At 39.0% G+C, this 24,143-nt stretch overlaps 1 protein-coding gene across 2 annotated transcripts in view; it reads right to left on the bottom strand.

Annotated features, from left to right (window-relative positions):
- LOC126195831 (uncharacterized) overlaps positions 1 to 24,143 on the bottom strand; it is a 672,121-nt gene that overhangs the window by 133,823 nt on the left and 514,155 nt on the right. For both annotated transcript variants that reach the window (XM_049934505.1, XM_049934506.1), the window contains exons 18-19: positions 21,926 to 22,047; positions 3,579 to 3,768 (exon numbers count right to left, since the gene is read on the bottom strand). In XM_049934505.1, coding sequence (XP_049790462.1) covers positions 3,579 to 3,768; positions 21,926 to 22,047 — 312 coding nt within the window. The remainder of the gene's footprint in view (positions 1 to 3,578; positions 3,769 to 21,925; positions 22,048 to 24,143) is intronic.

Genomic DNA, 24,143 nt, shown 5'->3' with positions numbered 1-24,143 from the left:
AGTCGTCCAAAAACTGCCTTATCATCAAACTTGGAACGGAATTGTTTGTTAATGTGAACATAGCAGCCTGTGCAAAAATTCTGAGATGATCAAGTCGTCCTACTGGTCGATTAAACCGTAGTTCATAAGGGGTTTTATTTTCAACTGAAGATTTTCCAGTACGATTTATTAGGTAGACTGCTGTGTCACATGCCTCTGCCCACAACCCTTTAGGTAATTTACTCGGATTTAGCATTGACCGGGCAGCTTCAACAATGGTCCCATTTTCCCGTTCAGCTACACCATTTTGTTCAGGAGTGTAAGGAGGAGGAATCAGTAGCTCCATTCCCCTGTCTGCAAGCAGTTCACTGACATTCTTATTGTTAAATTCTTTGCCAAAATCACATCTAAATTGTTTGACAACATGTCCATTAGTTCGTGCTTCATTTAAAAACTGCTTAAGCACAGTACACACTTCACTTTTGTGTCTTAAAAAGAAAATTCGACGAAATTTACTAAAATCGTCTTTGAAACATACATAATAATGCTTACCTCCAAAAGATTTCGTGCTCATTGGTCCATTAACATCCGCGTGGATTAATTCATCAGTACTGGTGGTGCGTATTGTTCGTGTTTTGAATGGCAGCCTATGCATTTTTCCAACCGCACAGCCGTCACGAAATTCACTTTGGCATCTTCCACATTAATGTTCATTCCTTTTAAAATGTTCTTCACATGTTGTTTATTTTGATGACGAAACCTTTCATGGTACACTTGCAATGTTTCTGATGAAGTCATCAAGTTCACACAATTCATTTTTGCATTTCTAACAACACGCATGTTCAACACATAAAGTCCATTTTTCACATAACCTGTCATAACAATATTGCCATTGACTTGTTTTCGAACACAGACATTATTATAACTAAAATTAGTACTGTAGCCTCTGCAGGCAGTGGCTCTCACAGAGAACAGATTAGCACTTGCATCAGGGACGTACGAAACATTGTCCATTCTAGCATTGTACCATTTATTGTTTCGTCGAATTTGGATGTAAACTGTTCCTTGACCGTACGCACACATTTTTACATCTTGCTTTCCCAATGAAATTACTTGAGGGGCATCAAATTCACTATACGAAACAAAATACTGTTTGTTGGGAGTGATATGATTTGTAGCGTCACTGTCGCAATACCATTTATTTGGGTCACTCTGATTACTGGTACACACACCCATAGCGTATGAAGTAAATGCAGCGTGTTCACTTTCTCGCTTCTTCTCTTTTCTTTTATTGCTGTCACGAGTGTTCTGTGGACACTGTGCTGCCCAGTGATCTAATTGTTTGCATATATTACACGGAAACTTCTGTTTTAATTGTGACTTCGTCATCTTTACTTGCTGATTACTTGTTTGCCGGTTTCTTGTTTTAGAAACGGCAAAAGCTGCACTTCCATTAATGTGTTGTTCACGCAGTTCAATAGTACAGAGTTTTTCAATCAATAAATTCAAGCTTTGCTTTTCTGTCGGTATCGTATCCCAGAGATCCTTAAAACTGTCGTAGTCTTTTCCCAGTGCAGACAAAATTCGACCATTTAAGATTCTTTCAGACAGCGTATTTTCTTCATGTTTTGCTAATTCATCGTTCAGGTCCACAAATAACTTTCGCAGTTTGGCCACATGTGCACTAATATCTTCCGTTTCATCACGTTTAACACGGAAAAATGTTTCAATCAACATATTCAAACGCTGAGTACTGTACGTTCAAATCGGGCGCGTAATTTGTCCCAGATTTCTTTAGCATTCCTGCACGTTAAGACGAGTTCTGCAACAGGTTTACTTAGTGCACTTGCTATAAGACTTGCTGCCTTTGCGTCGTCCTTGTGTCATTCCACATACGCTTCTTTTTGTGCACTTGTCGCATCTTGCGGCAACTCCACACGTTCACGTGTACCGTTAATAATATCTTCTAGTCCATATGAACGCAGCACCATAGAAATATACCATTTCCATTTGGTCCAGTCGTCAGGTCCTTCAAGCTTATCAATGCTGACCTTATAATCGCCGCTAGCAGTCATGTTTCTTTACAGACATAGGCTCATTTCTAATATTGTTTTAATTAAACTATGTTGTTTGCCTTTACACGTGTACTGGGCCCATAACCTGATGAAAAATATTATTTTAAAGGCAAGAAAACATTTGATTAGCTTTGTAATTACACCCTGGATACGAAAAAAACCACATTTACTGAAAGAAAACACAGAAGTTACATACAAGCCAGGAATAAAGATATTGACTGCAGACTCATGGACCAGCACATAAATATAGACGTCAAGGAATTTTTTCTTTTCTTTTAACAGTTTATAATAATACACAATATCACCAAGAACTTTTATTTCATAACAAGCTCCGGATCCTTTGGTCGAAAGACAAACACCCTCTTCCTCATTTATTTTCCGATGATTGCGAGTCCTCAAAACAAAAGCCATGTTACTAGTAAAATAAGAAGTTCCAATGTCCCTATTGAAGACTTCACAAATTTGAAATGTTCGAAAAGCAATAACATCTCTGTTATTGAAAGCCTACAATCCAGAAACACCTTTAACGGTACTACCATCGTACGATACAATAGCAACAGTTATCCAGCCATTACCATGCTGTGCAGCTGTACTTTTGGTAACAGTAAAGTTCAAAACACCTCCACAAAACGTAGACGGGCCCTGAAGGATCACTTGACCTTCAAGACCTGACGTTGTAGCAATTTCAACATCATCTATTGCCTTATAAACAGGAAGGCGCGAACGCCTAAATCTCCTCCTATAGCGGGGCATGCTCTCTGTGTAGTCTTGGATGCTATTATAAACATTAAATAAAGTGTGTGTCCTTGAAACTTTTTCATTTTTTTTTAAACTACACATTGATCTTGCCAAAAGCCGAGAAGCGAATCTTCTTGGTGTTGTAGCACATCAGAGGCACTCTGGGATGCTCTCTGTGTGAGGCACCTCTGGGAGGGGGTGGGTTGGAGGTTTTCTGAGGTGGAGGGGAGTGGGAAGAGGTGGGGGACAATAGGTTAAGTGCCTGTCAATGAAAAGGAAGGATCCTTCTAGCAGTACAATAGGTTGAGTACGTGTCAATCAAAGGGGAACAATAGGTTTGACCCATTGAGTACTGCACCAGCACCCCTGTTCCCCTCCTACTCTCGCTGCTCCCCCCATCCCTGCACCCAAGTCCACTCATAGCCCTAGCTGTGCAGACATCTATGAGTTGTGTTTACTTCGATTTTTTATATTTCCATTTCTGTTTACCTGATTATTCAAAAAGTTTGTAGTTGTTACAGTGTAACAATGAAAAGTTACCCCTGTCATGCTTTTTATACTGTGAATGTAAATATTTGTGTGGTGTCTGACGGTGACACCACAATTTGCATGCAGTTCTCTAATATTATAAGATGTGAATACCAAAGCTGTAATGCATGAAACATGTCAAGTAATAAATATAAAATTTAAAATTTTTTTGTTAAAAATATATATAATATCAATCACACTACTCTAATTGTATTTATCCCACATTTAACAATATTTATAAGGCAAATATCTTTATACCTGTATGTGCTGTTACAGCATTGATAATACGACTTCCTGATGTGAGGCCAGTAACAGACACTGATGTTATTTCTATCTGGTACAGGGCATGTGAGTGTAGGTGATCAAGTACCACTGCAGTTGTTGACACTTCAGTAACACCAGATGATGTGTCACATGTGACATCTTCACATGCCAGGAAATAAACACACTGAAAACAATTAAAGAAAACTTGTTACCCTTTAAATACAGATTAAACAAATGTTTTATTCCATGATGCTGAGTTAACATTAAAAGTTAACAATATTTATATTATACTTCAACAGAAAATCAATGTTTCCCATCTGGTTTCAAACCACAGTTCATGTAAAAATGCGGAATTTGGTCAGGAGTAAGTGATGTAGTGTATTCTGCACCTGCAGATGATAGTGACAACTCTTAAGGGGACCACACCCTGCCTATCTAATACATGTTAATTTAGGCAAATATTTGACTCATTTCTGAAAAAAACTGTTTGATGTAGAACCTTAATATTTTTACTGTATGTTACATGATGCTAATAGAATCAACTGTACTCAAATCTACTATATCCATTTTACAGTTTTTAAGAAATACTTTTTTAAATGTAATATTACGTTTTCTGCAGAAAATATTTTTTGTGAGCTTCCAAATGGGGGAATATTAATGAGTGTAGCAAAAGAGGTGGCTTTTTATGTTGCGCAGAGTGCCTGAAAATTTCATTCATTTATCTATGATAGTTTCTGATATAATGGGGCATATGTACTGAAATCAAGAGCTCAGCTGGAAACCCAGTTCTACGCAAAGAAGGGAACGCAGAAAGGTGGAAGGAGTACATAGAGCGTCTATACAAGGGCAATGTACATCAGGGCAATATTATGGAAATGGAAGAGGATGTAGATGAAGATGAAATGGGAGATACGATACTACGTGAAGAGTTTGACAGAGCATTGAAAGACCTGAGTCGAAACAAGGCCCTGGGAGTAGACAACATTCCATTAGAACTACTGACAGCCTTGGGAGAGCCAGTCCTGACAAAACTCTACCATCTGGTGAGCAAAATGTATGAGACAGGCGAAATACCCTCGACTTAAGAAGAATATAATAATCCCAATCCCAAAGAAAGCAGGTGTTGACAGATGTGAAAATTACCGAACTATCAGTTTAATAAGTCACGGTTGCAAGATACCAACGCGAATTCTTTACAGACGAATGGAAAGAGTGGTAGAAGCCGACCTCAGGGAAAATCAGTTTGGATTCTGTAGAAATATTGGAACTCTTGAGGCAATACTGACCCTACGACTTATCTTAGAAGAAAGATTAAGAAAGGCCAAACCTACGTTTCTAGCATTTGTATACTAAGAGAAAGCTTTTGACAATGTTGACTGGAATACTCTCTTTCAAATTCTGAGGGTGGCAGGGGTAAAATACAGGGAGCGAAAGGCTAATTACAACTTGTACAGAAACCAGATGGCAGTTATAAGAGTCGAGGGACATGAAAGGGAAGCAGTGGTTGGGAAGGGAGTGAGACAGGGTTGTAGCCTCCCTCCGATGTTATTCAATCTGTATATTGAGCAAGCGGTAAAGGAAACAAAAGAAAAGTTCGGAGTAGGTATTAAAATCCATGGAGAAGAAATAAAAATTTTGAGGTTCGCCGATGACATTATAATTCTGTCAGAGACAGCAAAGGACTTGGAACAGCAATTGAATGGAATGGACAGTGTCATGAAAGGAGGGTATAAGATGAACATCAACAAAAGCAAAACGAGGATAATGGAATGTAGTCGGATTAAATTGGGTGATGCTGAGGGAATCAGATTAGGAAATGAGACACTTAAAGTAGTAAAGTAGTTTTGCTATTTGGGGAGCAAAATAACTGAAAAAGAGAAATTTGTTAACATCACGAGTATAGATTTAAGTGTCAGGAAGTCGTTTCTGAAAGTATTTATATGGAGTGTAGCCATGTATGGAAGTGAAACATGGACGGTAAGTAGATTGGGCAAGAAGAGAATAGAAGCTTTCGAAATGTGGTGCTACAGAAGAATGCTGAAGATTAGATGGGTAGATCATATAACTAATGAGGAGGTATTGAATAGAATCGTAGAGGGAGACCAAGAGATGAATACACTAAGCAGATTCAGAAGGATGTAGGCTGCAGGACATACTGGGAGATGAAGCAGATTGCACAGGATAGAGTAGCATGGAGAGCTGCATAAAACCAGTCTCAGGCCTGAAGACCACAACAACAACATGTACTGAAAATTTTAGTTTGCAGGAAATTGACTTAAAAGAAAAAACTTTTGAAATTTGTTACTTGCAGTCAATTAAAACCGTCCTTCTGCATATGATGTCCCTTCTTTGGCCTCTAGCAGGTCGTCCAGCTTCTTTTTCACCTTCCTGAATGTTTGTCTTGGTTTCTTGGCCATATTATGTGCAGAACTGTCTGCATCGGCTATCCTCATTTTATCACAATGTTGAAGCCCACTGATGATATTTTCACCAGGATTATTTACCAGCTTTTTCAGTGCCCAACACTTTCCAATATTACCTCAATTAAGTGTAATAACAGCATCATAAACTCCTAGTTATATTGTATGCATGACCACAAATACAGTTGTAGGAAGGCGGTTCTAAATTATGCTGTTGAAACATTCATTTGGGTTCTGTTTCTGCCCATGCAGACATTTCCTTTGAAGGTCAGGATGAGCCAAGTCTCTGCAAATATGTTTAATTGCTGTAATAACAGCAGCAGGAAGAGAATGCTGGTGAGAATAAGATTCTCCAGTTGCCTGAGAGCTATTGTATTTGCACCACGAATTTTCTCCTGATGGTCACAATCCATGACATGGCTTATCATCAGTAGAGGAATTATGGAAGAATATGGCCTAAACGTCTCTCTTCATTGCTTCCATATTTTCTGTATTTCTCCTAATTGCCTGCCCATAATATACCAGCAAGTTTTCTGTAACAACTACTCGCAATCACACTTGAACAAAACTAACCGTGTGTTAGAAAGCGTGTAGTTTACAAACAGCATAAGCAAAAGAATACCGACCGTTGCATTCCAAGGATAGCCAACACACTCAGGAGTAAAAAAAAAAATCCCTAACGTGCAATGTAGGGGATGTAAAGATGTAAAATATATGCAGAAAAGTGGGCGTGGTACATAAACAAATGTGGTAGGAAGCTCTTTAAACGCTCGAAAAAAATTTTTTTCAGCAAAATCCTTTTCAGAATACTTAAATAAAACCTTAATCTATCGAAATCTGATGAAAACCGAAAATCGATTTTTTTCGACCTGAGCCACAGTGTGGTTCCCTTAATGCAATCAGAGTTAAGAAACGCATTTGCAGTTGATACAAACATAAAATCGAAATATGAATTATTACGGCCATATGAAGTTATCTAGGTGTGATGGGTAATACTTGTATAATTTATCAGAATTATTTTTTTCTTTCATTCATCATGTTCTATAGTTTCTAGCGTAAAGGACCACCTTCAGGGAATGACTCAACATATGCATTAACAAACAAGAGGCATATGTTAAAAACTATGTCCCTACACTTTAATTACACTAATCTTGTGGTGTAGTGCTATATAGTATATATGTTTACAAAGAATAAATATCTAGAGAAAAACTGATCATTTGAGAAAAATGGATACTATTTATTCAGTTTTCTTAAAAAGATGGTTTTAGTCTACCACTGTTAGTGTAATATTTTCATCATCATATTGATACATACCAAAGAACAAAATTGAGAAATTACATGAACAATTTTGTGGTATAAAGTATGTCACCGTTGAAATAACTGTATTTACATTCGGTGGATGTAGCAGAAAATGACATCACATCTCATAATAATATTTTCGTTAAATATTCATTTACACAATACGATCTGCTAGAATATTACAGTAGAGAGATTTCGATTAACCAATTTATCCACAGCTTTGTTAACGAAACTAGGTAACACAGAAGAAATTTTTATTAAAATTTATAGAAGCTGATAATGTTTTGATGGAAGAAAATATTGGGAGGAATGCAACACACAAAGAAGAGCCTAGAGGAATTCTGAACACATTATTTTAATTAAGCAGGCTTTGGTGATTATTACAAGAAACAAGATGGTTTAAAGTATTGTATTTAAAAATTTGTTCAACATAGTGCAAAGAATCTTAAAGGTAAGTAGAATGTCTTCAGATGTGGTATGACTCCCAGTGAAATACATGTTCAACATTAGAAATTTTCCTGATAATATTCCTCTTCTGCCAAAACTACAACATTTATTCCACTTAAACACATAAAAGTCTCCCTATCGCATCAGTAATGAAGCTCATGTATCATGGTTCAAAATGTAAGTTCAGGAAGAAGATTTACGTATTGATTGTCAGGTTAATTCTATGCAACTCCAATGAACTCTCATTTGTGGCCTCCTGAAGCTCATGATTTTGTTTTCTGCAATGGAGGATACTTGTACCATCTGCAAACAGTGTACTGGAAGTGTGACATGTTAATGTTAAACCTTTTTTGTATACAAGAAATAAGGTTGGTCATAGTACTGACCTTGTGAAATATCGCAATAATCAGTGTAGAAACTTATGAAATTCTCTTGTTCAAGGTGTTTTGGTGCTACTTTTTGTTTGCTGTCTGTCAGTTGTAGCCTGAACATATTTTGGGATGCGGTAAGACTTGTATCTAATGCTGTTAATTTTCTTTCCATTTATAATGATCCTTTTGCTTTCTTCCAGCAACACTTCGCTGAAAATTACTTCAGAGAATGTGTTAAAAAGGAGAGAGAGAGGATATTACAGAAGCGTGACAAACGCCATTACTATCTGTAGCTGCTTCTGATGTGCCTTGGTTAGTTTTTGTAATGGCAGCTTATTTCTAGTACAGCAACGTGATGTGTAAATCGTTTCGACCATTACCAACTGACCTCAAAATCTCGACCTTCTTTTTATGTCTCATACACTAAAACCCTTTCTATAGTCGACGAAACAAACTGGGGAAGATTTTATATTGCTTTATGTACTGCATCGAGTGTACTGGTGCTTCGTACCAACTTCTTGCCCGTATTTCATGTACAGCAACCACTGATTACTTTTGCAACATCTTGTGGGTAAGTGACTCTGTAGTTGTTGGGTATGAGTGTTGTATTCTCATATTCAAGAGACAGTTGAATTATTTCATGTCGTTTGACATGCCACACTGCATACTCTTTATTTATTAATGTTACTTCTTCATTGTCGCTGGGCATTCAATTACATTATGTGATAATTGCTCTGTGGTTTGACATATTTCCTTATGTCCCTCTCTTGCAAAGAGGTAAGGTGAATACCTGTATAGTACTTCATCAGCAATCTTTTCCTTTCACATGCAACGTTGATACCTGTTCTTACCTGTAATTTGCTTTTAGATTCTTTTGTTTAATATGTTTCGGTTTTAGAAGAAAAGTAATATAGAAGTAGTAGCAGGATGTATTTAAAAAAGATCTCATAGTTCGGCCATTATCATCTGTTTCATAGGCTTCCCAGTTTTTGTGCTGATAGTAAACAGAAGCAGGTTTTTGTATTGTTGCTGTAATCCCTCACAGCAATTGTATATTTCTTGTTGTAGTTTAAATGGAAAAAAATTCTGAGGTACAGGGCTTTTGATTAGTTGTCAAACTTTGCTTTTTGTTTTAATACCGACATTAAAGTACCCCAAAGAACCACAACATTCTAGTTTCAATTAAATTCATTTAACAATATTTTAAGATTATTCAGAAATATTTTGATGTTGCCACTTAGGGATTGATAAAGGCAAGTAATAATTATTTCGATGTTAAGAATTTCGATAGCAGCTATTTCGAAATCCATGTCTTTGTTTAAATAACTTAACTGGTTTGTGTAACAAATGTGGTGCACTTTATGTACATTATTATCTTTATACAATAATTTGTAGCTACCATGTATCGTTGTAGACACAAGTAATCAATATGTTCATGTAATCAGTATGGTCTGATTTTACTTTGCAATAATACATACGATACTTCTGCTACTCAAGTCAGTTGTATGTAGCAGTTCAATATCTGTAAACTTCGTAGTGACTAACTACAACTTCTGATGATATACCAAATGGATTTCTCTCTATTTCTCGGCGGTAGATATCGATTGTATTACTGCATAATGTATGATGTGCGCTGGTTGCCTCCAAAGACTCCATTATTTCCATTTCTTATGCCATGGATCAGCCAACAAATAAAATCAGCATGAAAGCTTGTATTTTCTTCATTACTCTGAATTCAGGAGTCTTCTCTGGTATTTGTCTACGTGTTTTGTCTAATGTTTCTTGTACAATGTATTCTGGAGGTAAATACAGGTTTTCTTCACATGTCTCTTCTACACTGTGAGTTGGTTGTACATGCAGACATCCTTCTGACATTTTTACCAGCAGCTAATGTATATATTGTTCCAGTGTTTCCTCTACACTGTGTAGTGGTTGTAACTGCAGACATTTGTTTCATATTCCTTGTGTATTGTGTGCCGATTTCAAATTCAGAAAGTCTTCCTATTTTTGGTATTAATTTATGACAGTCCCAAAAAGATAACTTGCAGAATTTAAAAAGATTGAGTGAAATATGAAGGATCCATAACCTAGTGAAAATTCTAATGTTCCTACGAAAGATTACTTGCAGGGTTTAACTGGATTTGATTCTTTAATGATGAGTAACTATTCACACAATTTTAACAGAAAACACAACTTGAGTACTTTTTCATGCAGCATATTTAATCTGACTGAAAATGTAGTGAACCAAAAATTAGTTAGTACAGTGTTGTGAGACAACTAGAATAACCATATGAACTTTATGCATGTTACATAATAATAAACTTAATTCTTCAAAAATTTTTGGGTAACTGGTTTCAATTGTTTATCAGTAAGCGGACTTGAACCACCAACATGTTTTAATCTGAAAGTCTTTCCAGTTTGTTGCTGATCGAGCTTCCTTACAACTTGATTATGTTTCTTGCCTCTTGCCTCTCGCTATTTTGCTTTCGCAGGTATTCTCCAATATTTGTCTGACAGCTTGGATGTCAATACAGAATTTTTGTTGGTGGGTCGAACCTGAAATTTGAATCTCTTCTCCAAGGCGTCGGCTACAACAGATATCATCACTCAAAGAAGTAGCAGTGCAATCCGCTGCTACATTTATCGAAGTCCCCAAGAGGTTATGCTTTCACATGTACCAGACAGTGAGTCGTGGGCCCCATTGCCTGTTGATAACTGCGTTGACACCATATCATTACTTATTGTCCTTATCATAATATTGTCTCTAAGCCCTCTTCTACATCGGAATAAGGTTTCTGCTTGGATAGTGAATCGGCTTAGGCAAGTTGTGTTGAGTCTTCATCAAGGAATATACCAGAATTTTTAGTGCATTTAATTCGAATCATCTTAGGCAATCAGTGTGAAGCGTCTGTCAGAGAGTACATCAAATATTTTAGTTCAGTTTAGATAGCGAAAAATATGCTTCCAAATTTTCCGGTGACTCGCCACTGCTTTATTCCAAAACCTTCATAAGTAATTAACAGAAAACTGATAATCAGACGAAATGTTAGTGCAAGACATAGGCTGCCTCTATCTTTTTGACAAGATTCAGTAGTTTCCGATGCTCGTAGTCCATTTAATTCGATTACAAAAAATTTCTATGAACTTATGTAAGTTTCCATTTTGAAATATGACATTTGATTCGAAAGAATGCTGTTAAATGCTATGCTAAAGTTTTGGTTCAGCTTGTTCGAAACTTCGATAATAACGTCTGGCCGGCTCTCACTAGTCGTTCATCATCAAACAATTCTACAACAAACTTCTCTCTCATTGTAATAGATACAAGGGTAATGATCATAGTGATTTACATATGGCAAGGTCATCAGAAAATACAAGAAATTCTCATTTCACTTTTTGGAGCTCTCTTTACGCTACATAAACTCTTCTTTAAACTACAAAATTTCTTTGTACTGTAGCTGAATCCACCACGTAGATTCACGTAAATTTCTTCCTGCAGGTCAATGTATAAAAATGTTATTTTAACATCAAAAGTTATAATTTGGTTTTACTTGTCTGACAGCTCTCAACAGTCAAGACCTTTGTCCTGGCCCACTTTGTTTTCGAGGCAACATCCAGTGACATGTTAAAAGTCTTACATTCTTTAGAAGACGCACAGGTCTTCAACTTTTCAACTTTATTATGGAATGGTATTCATCAGGCATTGCTTTACAACAGTTTTCATGTTGCAGGCTACTGAAACAGATGTGGCTTCAGCTTTTCTTATCACTCTGAAGATTGCATTATTATCGCATTGCACAAGATACAGTTCATAGCCTGCATATCTCATAGGCGCCCAAAGTTTCGATTATGAGATAGTTTCGGTCATGAGATTGTATTTTGAGTGCCGTAAACAGATTATAGAGTGCAGTCTTGATAAACATCTTGAGACAAAACATATTCTTCTGCAAACATGATTTCGTTATCTTTTTCTTTTTCAAAGTTTTAACTTTAGTGGGTTCTCCTCTGCATTCAATTCTTTCATGAGGAAACAGCATCTCTGACAAACAGACTCTGTAGCTGGATGAATCCTATTCATATCCAACAAAGACCCTCCTTGGACTTTTGCACAGCCTTCCATCGTTGTTAATGTTCGATCAGAACATGGAAGCCACATACAAAACTTTTAAAACTACTGAGACCTATATTAAGTCCAAACAACAATTCTGTGTGAGCTTTTCCTTTCATTGAATTCATTCTGGTCCGATTTTGCGTGGAAACTTTATAATTTATCGACATAGCGCACTGACTCTGATTCACACTAAGCACCGTTTTAATGCGAAAAACGTCCGTGGTATCTAGAAGCCTTGCAGCATAGGCACTCTTGATTTCGAACATGTTGTCTCCAGCACATACATAACCACTCCAGCCATTAATGTAATCAATACCCTTACATGTTTGTCTCTGATTAGGGAGACATTTTGATGCGCTAACATATCGTGCCAAGATATAATTGGGATTTCTGTCGTATATTTGTTGGACTTCCCACATTTCATTTGCATCTACGCACTGCTGAAGCATACAGTTTTGAGAATGGGTGTGTTTGCGTTTGTATCCTTAACAAAGCCTTCATGTAAGATTGTGTGATACAAAACAAAAGTTGTATTCGATACATGAAAACCATTTTTCAGAACTACGTCAAACTGCGGTGCTCCATCAAAAGCCTGTAATGCGACATTCCCGACTCCAATTCCTTATAATTCAGCAGTATTTCAAATCCACACTTTATTATATTGATTCAATTTTACGCAATTTATCGACCAATCCTTCTAAATGTTATGCGTTGCATGGAGGTACATCCTTGGAACCACAGATTTTCTTGATCGAACAGTAAATGTAGATGATTTTTACAAAAAGTACATAATCCAGCATCAATGAGCGCTCTATTCTGAAACATTTCGAATCCTTACAGTGGAGTGCATGGCTCATCTCTCTTCTGTGAAATGATTCGTTAGGAGATTCCGTAGCAAAACGACCCTTTTTATTACAGTTGTAACTCGTTTAATTGCACATACGTTTCGGTGTTTGGCACATGGTTTGTTGTCATATCGTTTCTACACATATCCTTTTTTTGCTGCATCCACAACTTTCAGCAGCAGAGTCATTACGCTACCTTGCTTAGATGAAATGTTTGTTTTGAGATGAAAGCATGTTGTGACGTTGTTGACCGTTCTGTTCCATTTCACCTATCTTCTTCCAGGCCCACACACAGAAAATAACGTACAGATATCTGAGTCGGCTACTGCTACACTATCCCACACAGAACAGAAATGATGAATTTTCAACTCTAAAATTGTAAAAAATCGTGACATAACTGAGCTTTTCCGAAACTTCATCTTTGGCTTCTAAATGTTCCATGTATCCCTGAATCTGCATACTGTTTTGAATACACGATTTTCTAGTATATCTCTACCGTAATTATAACTAAAGCCTTTCTCTGACAAACCTTCATTTTCTAAACCAACCTTGTCATACAGAGATTCTAATTTCTGTAGCACTTGACTGCCCAACTTGGAATCTGCTGTTTCCCTGGCTGTGATGCTGCTGACATTCCACCATATTGAGGTTTGTGTTTCATTACCCCTCTTGACCGATCACTTTACATGTTGCTCACTTTTTTCTCCTGTCTGCTTAATTTCCTGCCCAGTTTGCCAGCGAATACAAATCGCTTCACTTCAGTGTTAACTCCGATTTAAATCGCCACGAGACACAATTATCTCACTCTTGGTTTGAGTCCTCTGACAAAACTACCTATTATGATTTAATGACAACCATACATAACATACGAATCTTCGTTATGAATGTACATAAACACAAATTATTGGATATTACGTCTGTCTTTTATCTAAAACACTGTTTCTTCCTGTGACGCAAACAGGTTTCAGCAGCTCTGTGCTAACTTTCTCCATTCAAATCTCTGAAAGGTGGAAATATTTCAAGTGATAATTATTCCACGAAAATTAGTCCTACTGGCAATTTTCGCTTGTTTTCGTCCTTACGCACCCTTTACATTATATGTTTATGCATGACCATTTGTTCATTACCCTTACTCGTAATTTGTCATCTGCAACCATTCGCTGTTGATGTGATTTTGTTGGTGAGCTACCACTTTATATTTGGAGCCGCGCGGGGTAGTCGCGTGGTCTTCCCCCGTCGGAGGTTCGAGTTCTCCCTCGAGCATGGGGGTGTGTGTTGTCCTTAGGGTAAGTTAGATTAAGTTGTGTGTAAGCCTAGGGGCCGGTGACCTCTGCAGTTTGGTCCCACAGGAACTTACCACAAATTTCCAAATTTTATTTTTAAGCGTTATTTGCTGTGTCACGTTATTTAGTGCATATACAGGGTGTTTCAGAAAGAATATACGTATTGTTGTTGTCTTCAGTCCTGAGACTGGTTTGATGCAGCTCTCCATGCTACTCTATCCTGTGCAAGCTTCTTCATCTCCCAGTACTTACTACAACCTACATCCTTCTGAATCTGCTTAGTGCTTCATCTCTTGGTCTCCCTCTATGATTTTTACCCTCCACGATGCCCTCCAATGCTAAATTGGTGAACCCTTGATGCCTCAGAACATGTCCTACCAACCGGTCCCTTCTTCTTGTCAAGTTGTGCCACAAACTCCTCTTCTCCCCAATTATATTCAAAACCTCCTCATTAGTTATGTGATCTACCCATCTAATCTTCAGCATTCTTCTGTAGCATCACATTTCGAAAGCTTCTATTCTCTTCTTGTCCAAACTATTTATCGTCCATACGTATTACAAAGTATTATTTTGTCCAAACTATCGATCACTGCGCCTCGGCTACAGGAGAAACGATTACATAGTCTATTCTGTATTAATAGCGACTAGATATCAGTTGTCTTGTGTTTTGCTTGGTAACAGTCATGTGTTTAAAATGGCTACTCCGCAGCAGAAATCATTTGGTGTTCTAGAGTGCAATTCCGTGATTACAGTGCAAAGATGTTTCAGGTTGAGGTGCCAAATTGATTCTCCGAATGGGTGGAACGTTCGCAGATGGTACTGACAGTTTCTAGATGCAGGATGTGTATGTAAAGGAAAGAGTCCTGGCCTCCCTCGTGTTCCTGAACAAAATGTTGCGTGAATTCAAACTGCTTTCCGACGTAGTCCTTCAAAATCAACTCGTCGTGCCAGTCGGGAGTTACAGCTGCCCACAACAACAATTTGGCGTGTTTTGAGAGGTCTGTTAGTTATGAAGGCGTTACAGCTGTTACAAGCCCTGCGTCCTGATGACAAACGCAAACGCGTGGCAATTTGTAACGAGATTCTTAATGCTGTTGACAATGATAGCACTTTCGCACAACACATTGTGTTCAGTGATGAAGCGACTTTCCATGTTAGTGGTCAGGTAAACATACACAATGTTCGAATTTAGCACCTATCAGCCATTTAACATGTACGAGATTCGCCCAAAGTCAGTGGGTTTTGTGCGATATCTCGATTATCTGTTTATGGCCCATTCTTCTTCGATGGAAACACGATTAACGCTCGGCAGTACTCGCTATGTTACAAACCTGGTTGTTTCCGATTCTGCACGAAGACATCTCCATTTTTCAACAAGAGGGGGCACCCTCTAACTGGAGTTGCCAAGTGAGTGAGTATCTGAATGAAAATCTACCGATCCGTTGGATTGGTCGCCAAGGAGCTGGCAACTTAGAAGGTCTCAGCTGGGTTCCACTTTCACCGGATTTGACGCCCTCTGACTTCTTCTTGTGGGGTTTCGTTAAAAGACAACGTTTATGTACCGCTTCGCTGATGGAGGACATATTGAACATCTGTAATCTGAACTTGACAGGTTCTAAATATGTGTGTAAGGTTTCATATTCATATGTCTTAAAGTTTAATAAATATATTCATTCGAAATATGAATATTCTTTTTGAAACACCCTATATTTCCCATCACTTATATTTTGCGATCGCAGATACTTTTCGTTTTTCGTTCGCGTGAGTTGTTGAGAATCAAATACAAATACTGCACATATTCTGTAGAATTTTATGCGCAATGAACACTTTTCCCTTCACCAAAACACAGCGTAAATGTTGGTATTCTGTGCCCCATCCCAGTCGGCGTTCCTTCTGAACTAAGTTGACGAAGCATTTAAATTCTGTTTACTTTCTATCTCTCTTTTCCTGCGTATGTGTGTGTGTGTGTGAGCGCGCGTACTTGTGTGTGTGTGTGTGTGTGTGTGTGTGCGCGCGCTTGTTTAAGCTGTTTGTGTTGTCTTTTCTGTAAATTTCACTCAATGTGATAAACAGTGTGTCTGCAGACTGTATTGTATTCATTTACAGTCTGTTTTCCTTCGCCTATTGCCCTCTGTATCTGGCGGTTTCCTTGTGTTAGTTTATGATATACAATGTGGATGGATTTTAGTATTTTCTAATCTTTCTAGTGTAGTTAGGTAGTGGTTTTGAGCTAATAGGTGTTCAACGAATGTGCTACAGGAACTCTTACATTTTAGATCTTTGAGGTGCTCTAAATATATCGTTATAAAGTTGCTGTCTGTTTGTCCTATGTACACTGACTGACAAGTATTGCATGTGAGTTTTTATGTGCCTGACATGCTGAATTTATCTGTGGCTGTTTCCTTTGTTCTGAGCTTTTTCTTTGTTCTGTTGTCTGTCCTGTAGCCCATCTGCGATTTTTAGTTTTTGAGTATAGTGCCTGTTCTCTGAATAATATTGTTACTGTAGCTGAGTATGTATCATTTAATTTTGTGTTTGTGTTGTTGCTCTGTTGTGTCTTGCACGTGGTAATTGTTTGTGTGTTGTGTTCATCTGTGTTGTCTATGATGTATGTGGCCTCGCCATTCCTTTTCCATTTACATATTTGTTGGTTGTTTTTGTCTATCAGATGGGCATCAAAACTGTTTTCCACTGCTTTTGGTTTTATAGTGTTTAGCTCCTGTGCGTAGGTCAGCTTGCTTATTGGTGTTTTGTTTAACCTATAGAGCGTGGATCCGAAGCTTGCTTGCAGTGAGTGGTTCGACAGATTGTGAATGGTGGTGCTTGTGGCAGTCAGTTTCCTGAATACTGTAAAGGCGTGGGTGCTGTTTTTTATGGCGAAATCTCTAAAACTTTAGTATACTGTGCATTTCTGTATCTAATGTTGAGCTGTTTGATGTTTGTGTGTGGATCTTCAGTCACACATGTCATGCTGTTAATCATGAATACGTTGTTAGGAGGCCACTAATCGGTGATCCCATTGGTAGTCGTTGAGGCTGGAATAAAATTCTTTGTACAACACAGTTTCGTGCTGTGATTGTCCTCAGTATGGTTGCTATTTCATCAACGTGTATTTCTTCTGTGTTTCTATGTTGATTTAGTCCCTCTGTTATTATGTTGGTTGTTCTGTCTACTGGAATGCAGTTGTACATTGATATGCTGTCAAATGATATAAAGCTCACTATGCCTAGTAGTCTATATTCTTGATTCTGACTATTAATTCCATTGAGTTTTCCAGGTTCCTGTTGTTTTCAAAAGTGTTTTTCTGGGCCATTGCTGTTGGATTACTGGTCAATTGTTGTAATTAATTGCACAATCAATATATTCCATTAAAAACTGTAATCGGTTTCAGAAATGCTCCATCACATCACCTAGCCTAAAATACACACACATCAGTAAACAAAACATACACGTTTGAAAACAACAGGGACCCGAAAAACTCACAGGAATTAATAGGCAGAATCAAGGACATTTACATACAAGACCTGCATTCCAACAGATGAAACAACCATCATCACACAGTGACTAAATCACCGTGGAAACACACCAGACACACACATTGATGAAATAGCAACTATACTTAGGACCGACCATAACAGCACAAAATTACTTTGGATACTACAATGAATTTTATTCCAACATGAACGACTGCCAATGGGACCCCCGGTTAGTGGCTTCTTAACTAACGTATTCATGACTAAATAGGAGGACAAGTTCTTCAGACACATTGCGAAAAAAGCAAATACAAATTTATATACCAGCATCTTTTTGTTGAATCATAATACGCGTTACTGATGAACTGCACTCACACACAAACCAGCTGCACAGTGAAATAAGTGATGTACAGCCAAAAATCCACATCACATCAGAAACAAAAATAGGCAACATGTATAATTTTATGGATCTCAGCATGCAAAAATAAACAACATCCGTGACTTCACAATATTTATGAAACTAATCACCACGAGCACCACCAGTCACAATCTATGAAACCACCCAATGGTCACAAGAAACCTCTAGATACTGAGGGCAACAGGAGAAGGAAAACAGGTTATAAATGAATACACTGTATTCTGCATACACACTATTTATCACATTAAAGGAACTCTACAGGAAAGACAGCAGCTTAAACACACACACACACACACACACACACACACACAAAGGAGTGATAGTAAGTAACCAAACTTCAAATCCGGTGCCAAACACATTTCACAGACTTGATTATAGAAGCACATGATGATGGCACACATGTGCTGAAAGACGTTTGGGTCACATGAAAAACCAGCGGTTTGTATAACAGGCGGACGTTGTATAAAATCAATTTATCTGCAAAAACGGCTAATTCAAGAGCAACAAGTCCACAATCTGGAGATGCTGTTACTGCTTTCTATAATGTATTCCTAACCTGGTTCGATGACGCTGTCCCTTTCTTTGGCTGCAGTGGCTACAGGATTTCATTACCATCTCGCTATTTCTACCTCATATTTTGTGTTTACTTTTAACACACTCGAGTATACAGTGCATCCCAAAAGTCCATATTAATGAATTGTACATTTCTAAAAGCCTTCTACATCAGCTTCCTGTTTCTTGGTATGATTTCCGTATGATCATACGTATTTCGAATGCTGGGGACATGGAAGTTGACATTTTGTTTCATTATTAAGATTTCCCTCAATTTTACTGTTTTGCTTTGGACTTCATAGTCGCAGACATTATACATTCACTGGCTTCCAATACATTAAAATCACTTAAAACACCGCGAAGAAGGGCAATTGCTGTGGTAACTACACTAACAAAAAAAAATTAAGTTCATTTGTGATGATACTTAAAAACTCTCTCCAATAATTATGAAATAAAGGAAATAATAATAAATTAACCACCTCCGCAACCGTATGTAGGACTACATCAATGTATTTACAGTTGGGAGTATGGATAAAGATCAGCCGTATAATGGAATGACGACAAGGAAAAGTTTTGCTGGAGCGAGACTCGAACCAGGATTTCCCACTTATCGCGAGCGGTTGCCTCACCATGAGGCTTATTACACTATGTGAGGACATCTCGTGGCCAGACCCAAACTTCCATATGGCGTCAAACATGTGTTTAATACTTGCATTCCTACGTCTATTATGTATATTCCTGTACGGGGGAGATATTTCAATAGAAAGTCGCTTGTCCGGCGCCGACGGATATATTCGAAATTGCACTGCCTGTGTTGCTCAGAAATACGATGCAGAGTTCCTTCGGACATACGTGCACCTAACTGTGTAGGAATGTACACTATGTGATCAAAAGTATCCGACGGCCCCAAAACATACGTTTTTCATGGTGTGCCAGCTACTGCCATGTACTTCATATTAGCGACTTCAGTAGTCACTAGAGCAGAATGGAGCGCTCTGCGGGACTCACAGACTTCGAGCGTGGTCAGGTGATTGGGTGTCTCTGGTGTCATACGTCTGTACGCGAGATTTCCACACTCCTAAACACCCCTCAGTCCACTGTTTCCGATGTGAAGGGACACGTACAGCACACAAAAGCGTACAGGCCGACCTCATCTGTTGACTGACAGAGACTGCCGACAGTTGAAGAGGCTCGTAATTTGTAATAGGCGGACATGTATCCAGACCATTACACAGGAATTTCAAATTGCATCAGGATCCACTGTAAGTACTATGATAGTTAGGCGGGATGTGAGGAAAATGGGATTTCATGGTCGGGCGGCTACTCATAAGCCACACATGACGCTGGTAAATGCCAAACGACGCCTCGCTTGGTGTAAGAGGGTAAACATTGGACGATTTAACAGTGGAAAGCCGGCCGCTGTGGCCAAGAGGTTCTAGGCGCTTCAGTCCGGAACCGCGCTGCTGCTACGGTCGCAGATTCGAATCCTGCTTCGGGCATGGATGTGTGTGATGGCCTTACGTTAGTTAGGTTTAAGTAGTTCTAAGTCTAGAGGACTGATGACCTCAGATGTTAAGTCCCATAGTTCTTAGAGCCATTTGAACCATTTGAACAGTGGAAAAATGCTGTGTGGAGTGACGAATAACGGTAGACAATGTGGCGATCTGGTGGCAGGGTGTGGGTATGGCGAATGCCCGGTAAACGTCATCCGCCAGCGTGTGTAGTGCCAACAGTAAATTTCGGAGGCGGTGGTGTTATTGTCTGGTCGTGTTTTTCATGGTGGGGGCTTGTACCCCTTGTTGTTTTGCGTGGTACTATCACAGCACATGTTTTAAGCACCTTCTTGCTTCCCACTATTCAAAAGCAATTCGCCAATGGCGGTTGCATCTTTCAACACGACCGAGCACCTGTTCATAATGCACTGCCTGTGGCGGAAGGGTTACACGAGAGTAACATCCCTGTTATGGACTGGCCTGCACAGAGTCCTGAATCCTATAGAACACCTTTGGGATGTTTTGGAACGCCGACTTCGTGCCAGGCCTCACCGACTGACATCGATACCGCTCCTCAATGCAGCACTCTGTGAAGGATGGGCTGCCATTCCCGAAGAAACCTTCCAGCACCAGATTGAACGTACGCCTCCGAGAGCGGAAGCTGCCATCAAGGCTAAGAGTGGGCCAACACCATACTGAACTCCAGCACTACCGATCGAGGGCGCCACGAACTTGTAAGTCATCTTCAGCTAGGTGTCCGTATACTTTTGATCACATAGTGTACGTAATGGATGTACGAGTGCAGGTAGTAGATTCATGACTGACGACTTACGGAAGTCTGGTTCTGGCCGTGAGTCGCGCTCGGGTAGCCTAATGGTGAGGCGACCGCTCGCGATAACCGGGAAATCTGGGTTCGAGTCCAGCCCGGCACAAATTTTCAGTGTAGCCATTCCAGTCTACAGCTAACTGTTCTCCATGTTCGTAACTGCCAATACATTTCATGTATTTTATAACGACTGTAGTCGCCGCAGTGCCAGCTCTATTCGACAAGCAACCGCGTCCCAAGGAACTTCGTACTGTATTTCTGAACAATACAGGCACTGCACTACCGTGACTACAGGAGCTGTAGTTCCGGTTGTGATATCCCCTTACACAATTATATCTTGCCTACCTTCCTTTCATTGCCTGTTTATTTGAAATACGACAAGATCCAAGCGATCCATGTTACTCTGAATTTCTTCTCGAATTATACTTAACCAAATTTATGTTAAAGATTTTAGCAGAAACGAGCCTCAGGATAACGAGTCAAAGAAAAGGGGGCACAAAACACTGTGAAACGTATTATATTTTTATGTTTAAGGACAAAAGTAGAAAGAAAAGCAACTTCACATACGGTACAATGAGATAGAGTGTATGTGCGAATAGATGTCTATTCAGAAATTGGAGAGATTGCTGATTAGTTGACGAGCATGCAGAATAGCTTCGGAACAGTTTATCATCCTCTTCTATAGGACAGTGTGCTGGCTATTTAGTGAACGGTAATTTGAATTCTTAGCCATAGTTACTGTATACTCGTGTCTGTTTTTTCATTCAGATTATAGGTATTACGTTACTGATAGTCTATTCAGGTACCTGATATCTGACTTTATACCGCAGTGATTGGCCTTGTGAATTCCATGGAGGAAGCCATGTAACACGCAACTGCCTGCCTGATTGCGAAGGCGCTGCCTTCGCTGCTCTCACCCTCTCTGGTCCTGAAACAGAACAATTATTTCAAGTCAGTCCATCAGTAAGAAAGACAAGGATCACGAAACAATAAAAGGAAAAGGGAAAAGATTGAAAAATAACGACTCAGTGGTGGTGAAGTTTTACGTGAGGAGAAAATGCAGCCTGTGAGGTCCTAAGATATAACGAAGACGGTTTGCAAAAGATTCATTATGAACACGTCACAGATTATAATGACAATATATACAATTATACGTTACCCAAAAGTGCCAGAGATGTAAAAACTATAAAATTAGATGAATCAACAAAGTTTCGCAAGTATTTTTCGTTTGTTATACTGCTTGATATCTGTCACAGCTGTACATTTACCCTTCAGTTTTTGTACGTCCATCCCTTTGACAGGAGGTCTCTGAAGCGAGGTCGTTTCCTATCGTGAGAAAACAAAACGCCTACAGCCGTCCCTAAGATTTTATTTATTTTGTTGCAACCAGTTTCGGCGTCTCAATGCGCCATCTTCAAGTTGTAGTTGGTGCCGAAGGGGTTGACACGATCCCTACATATACCTCAACGGTGGCCAGCATAACTGGTTATGCAGACTATCTGAAAACTTGGGTGTCAGCACTCTAACCATCAACAGCCTGAAGATAGCGGACTGAGGCGCCAAAACTGGTTGCAAAAAATAAATAAATAAAATCATAAGGACGGCTGTACGCGTTTTATTTTCTCACAATTCATCGTTCAAGCTATGTATCGTCTACGAGGTTTTTGCTGTGATTACGACTACGGTAGATTCAATAACTGCACACACACACACACACACACACACACACACACACACACGCAAGTACACTTACATACACATGTTCTACGTAAGACGTTAAATACAAATACTTTTCCATGTAGATGATAAAATTAAAGATTGTAACACCAATTTCAAGCCACAACCTAAATTCCTTGATAAATATACATAAGTAGCAATTATAAATAAAATAGTCTTGGCTGCAATGATGATTTAGAATGTCGTTGATGCTCTATGGTGGATAGTCAAGATATGGACAAATGAGTAATTTACACAAGTTTATACATGATGTGTGAAAAAGTGGAAGTATTTTTGGAACAAGCGTAAAGCACACTCCGTTTAAGAACATGTAATTTGGAAACAAGTGTGTAGACTTAGGTATTGTGTTGTATAGTATTGTATTGAACCGGGGACCTAGAAACGACGGGGAGGCTTCGCCCCCGCCGTAGCCCTCACTGGTTCACAACCCCACAACAGGCTACAGCAGTCCACTCAGCCCACCGCTGCCCCACACCGAACCCAGGGTTACTGACCGGTTCGGACCCCAGTGGACCGGCCCGGGAAAGTCTCAAATCAGACGAGTGTAACCCCAAATGTTTGCGTGGTAGAGTAATTACGGTGCACGCGTACCTGGGGACAGGGTTTGCGCAGCAATCGCCGACATAGTGTAAATGAGGCGGAACAAGGGGAACCAGCCCGCATTTGCCAAGGCAGATGGAAAAACGCCTTAAAAACCATCCACAGAATGGCCAGCACACCGGACCTCGACACTAACTTTCTGAATGGGTTTGCTCCATCACGAGAGATACTTTTTCGTATGAGGTGACAGCAGTTAACAGTTTACTATTTACGTTTCAGTTGTAATAGTGCATACTTTTACTGTCAGAGCAATTATTTCTTTATTCGGTGTACTTTTGATTCATTACATAGCTGTGGAGGGGTGAAGATTCTTAGCCGTTTAAAGAACGTTTGCACCAGTCACTACAGCGTGCGCTTTTCAGTATTCCAGTAGTTCTTGTTTGTTTCTAGAATGTTGTTACGCCCACACCAACTTTCTCCTGTGAATGATGCCAAACCACAGTAGAGAATGCACGTTGCTTTTCAAATACTTACAATTACCAAACCACTCTGACACCTGTAGACTGACAACATCCATATTCTGCTGTCAGATAGAAATAGTTTGGGCTATGTATTCCCAACGTGGGAAGGTAGGTACTTATTTATGTATGTATCAAAAAGTGGAATTAAAAATGATCCCTGTCGAATGTTATGAATTAATATACATGGTTACGGCAAATAAGGCTGTACTTGATGTGTGATTTTGTT

The sequence above is a fragment of the Schistocerca nitens genome, chromosome 7 (genome assembly GCF_023898315.1).
Source record: "Schistocerca nitens isolate TAMUIC-IGC-003100 chromosome 7, iqSchNite1.1, whole genome shotgun sequence".
In the NCBI taxonomy this organism is placed as follows: Eukaryota; Metazoa; Arthropoda; class Insecta; order Orthoptera; family Acrididae; genus Schistocerca; species Schistocerca nitens.
Note: the sequence above shows the minus strand (reverse complement) of the source record. Positions and strands in the feature narration are given on the sequence as shown.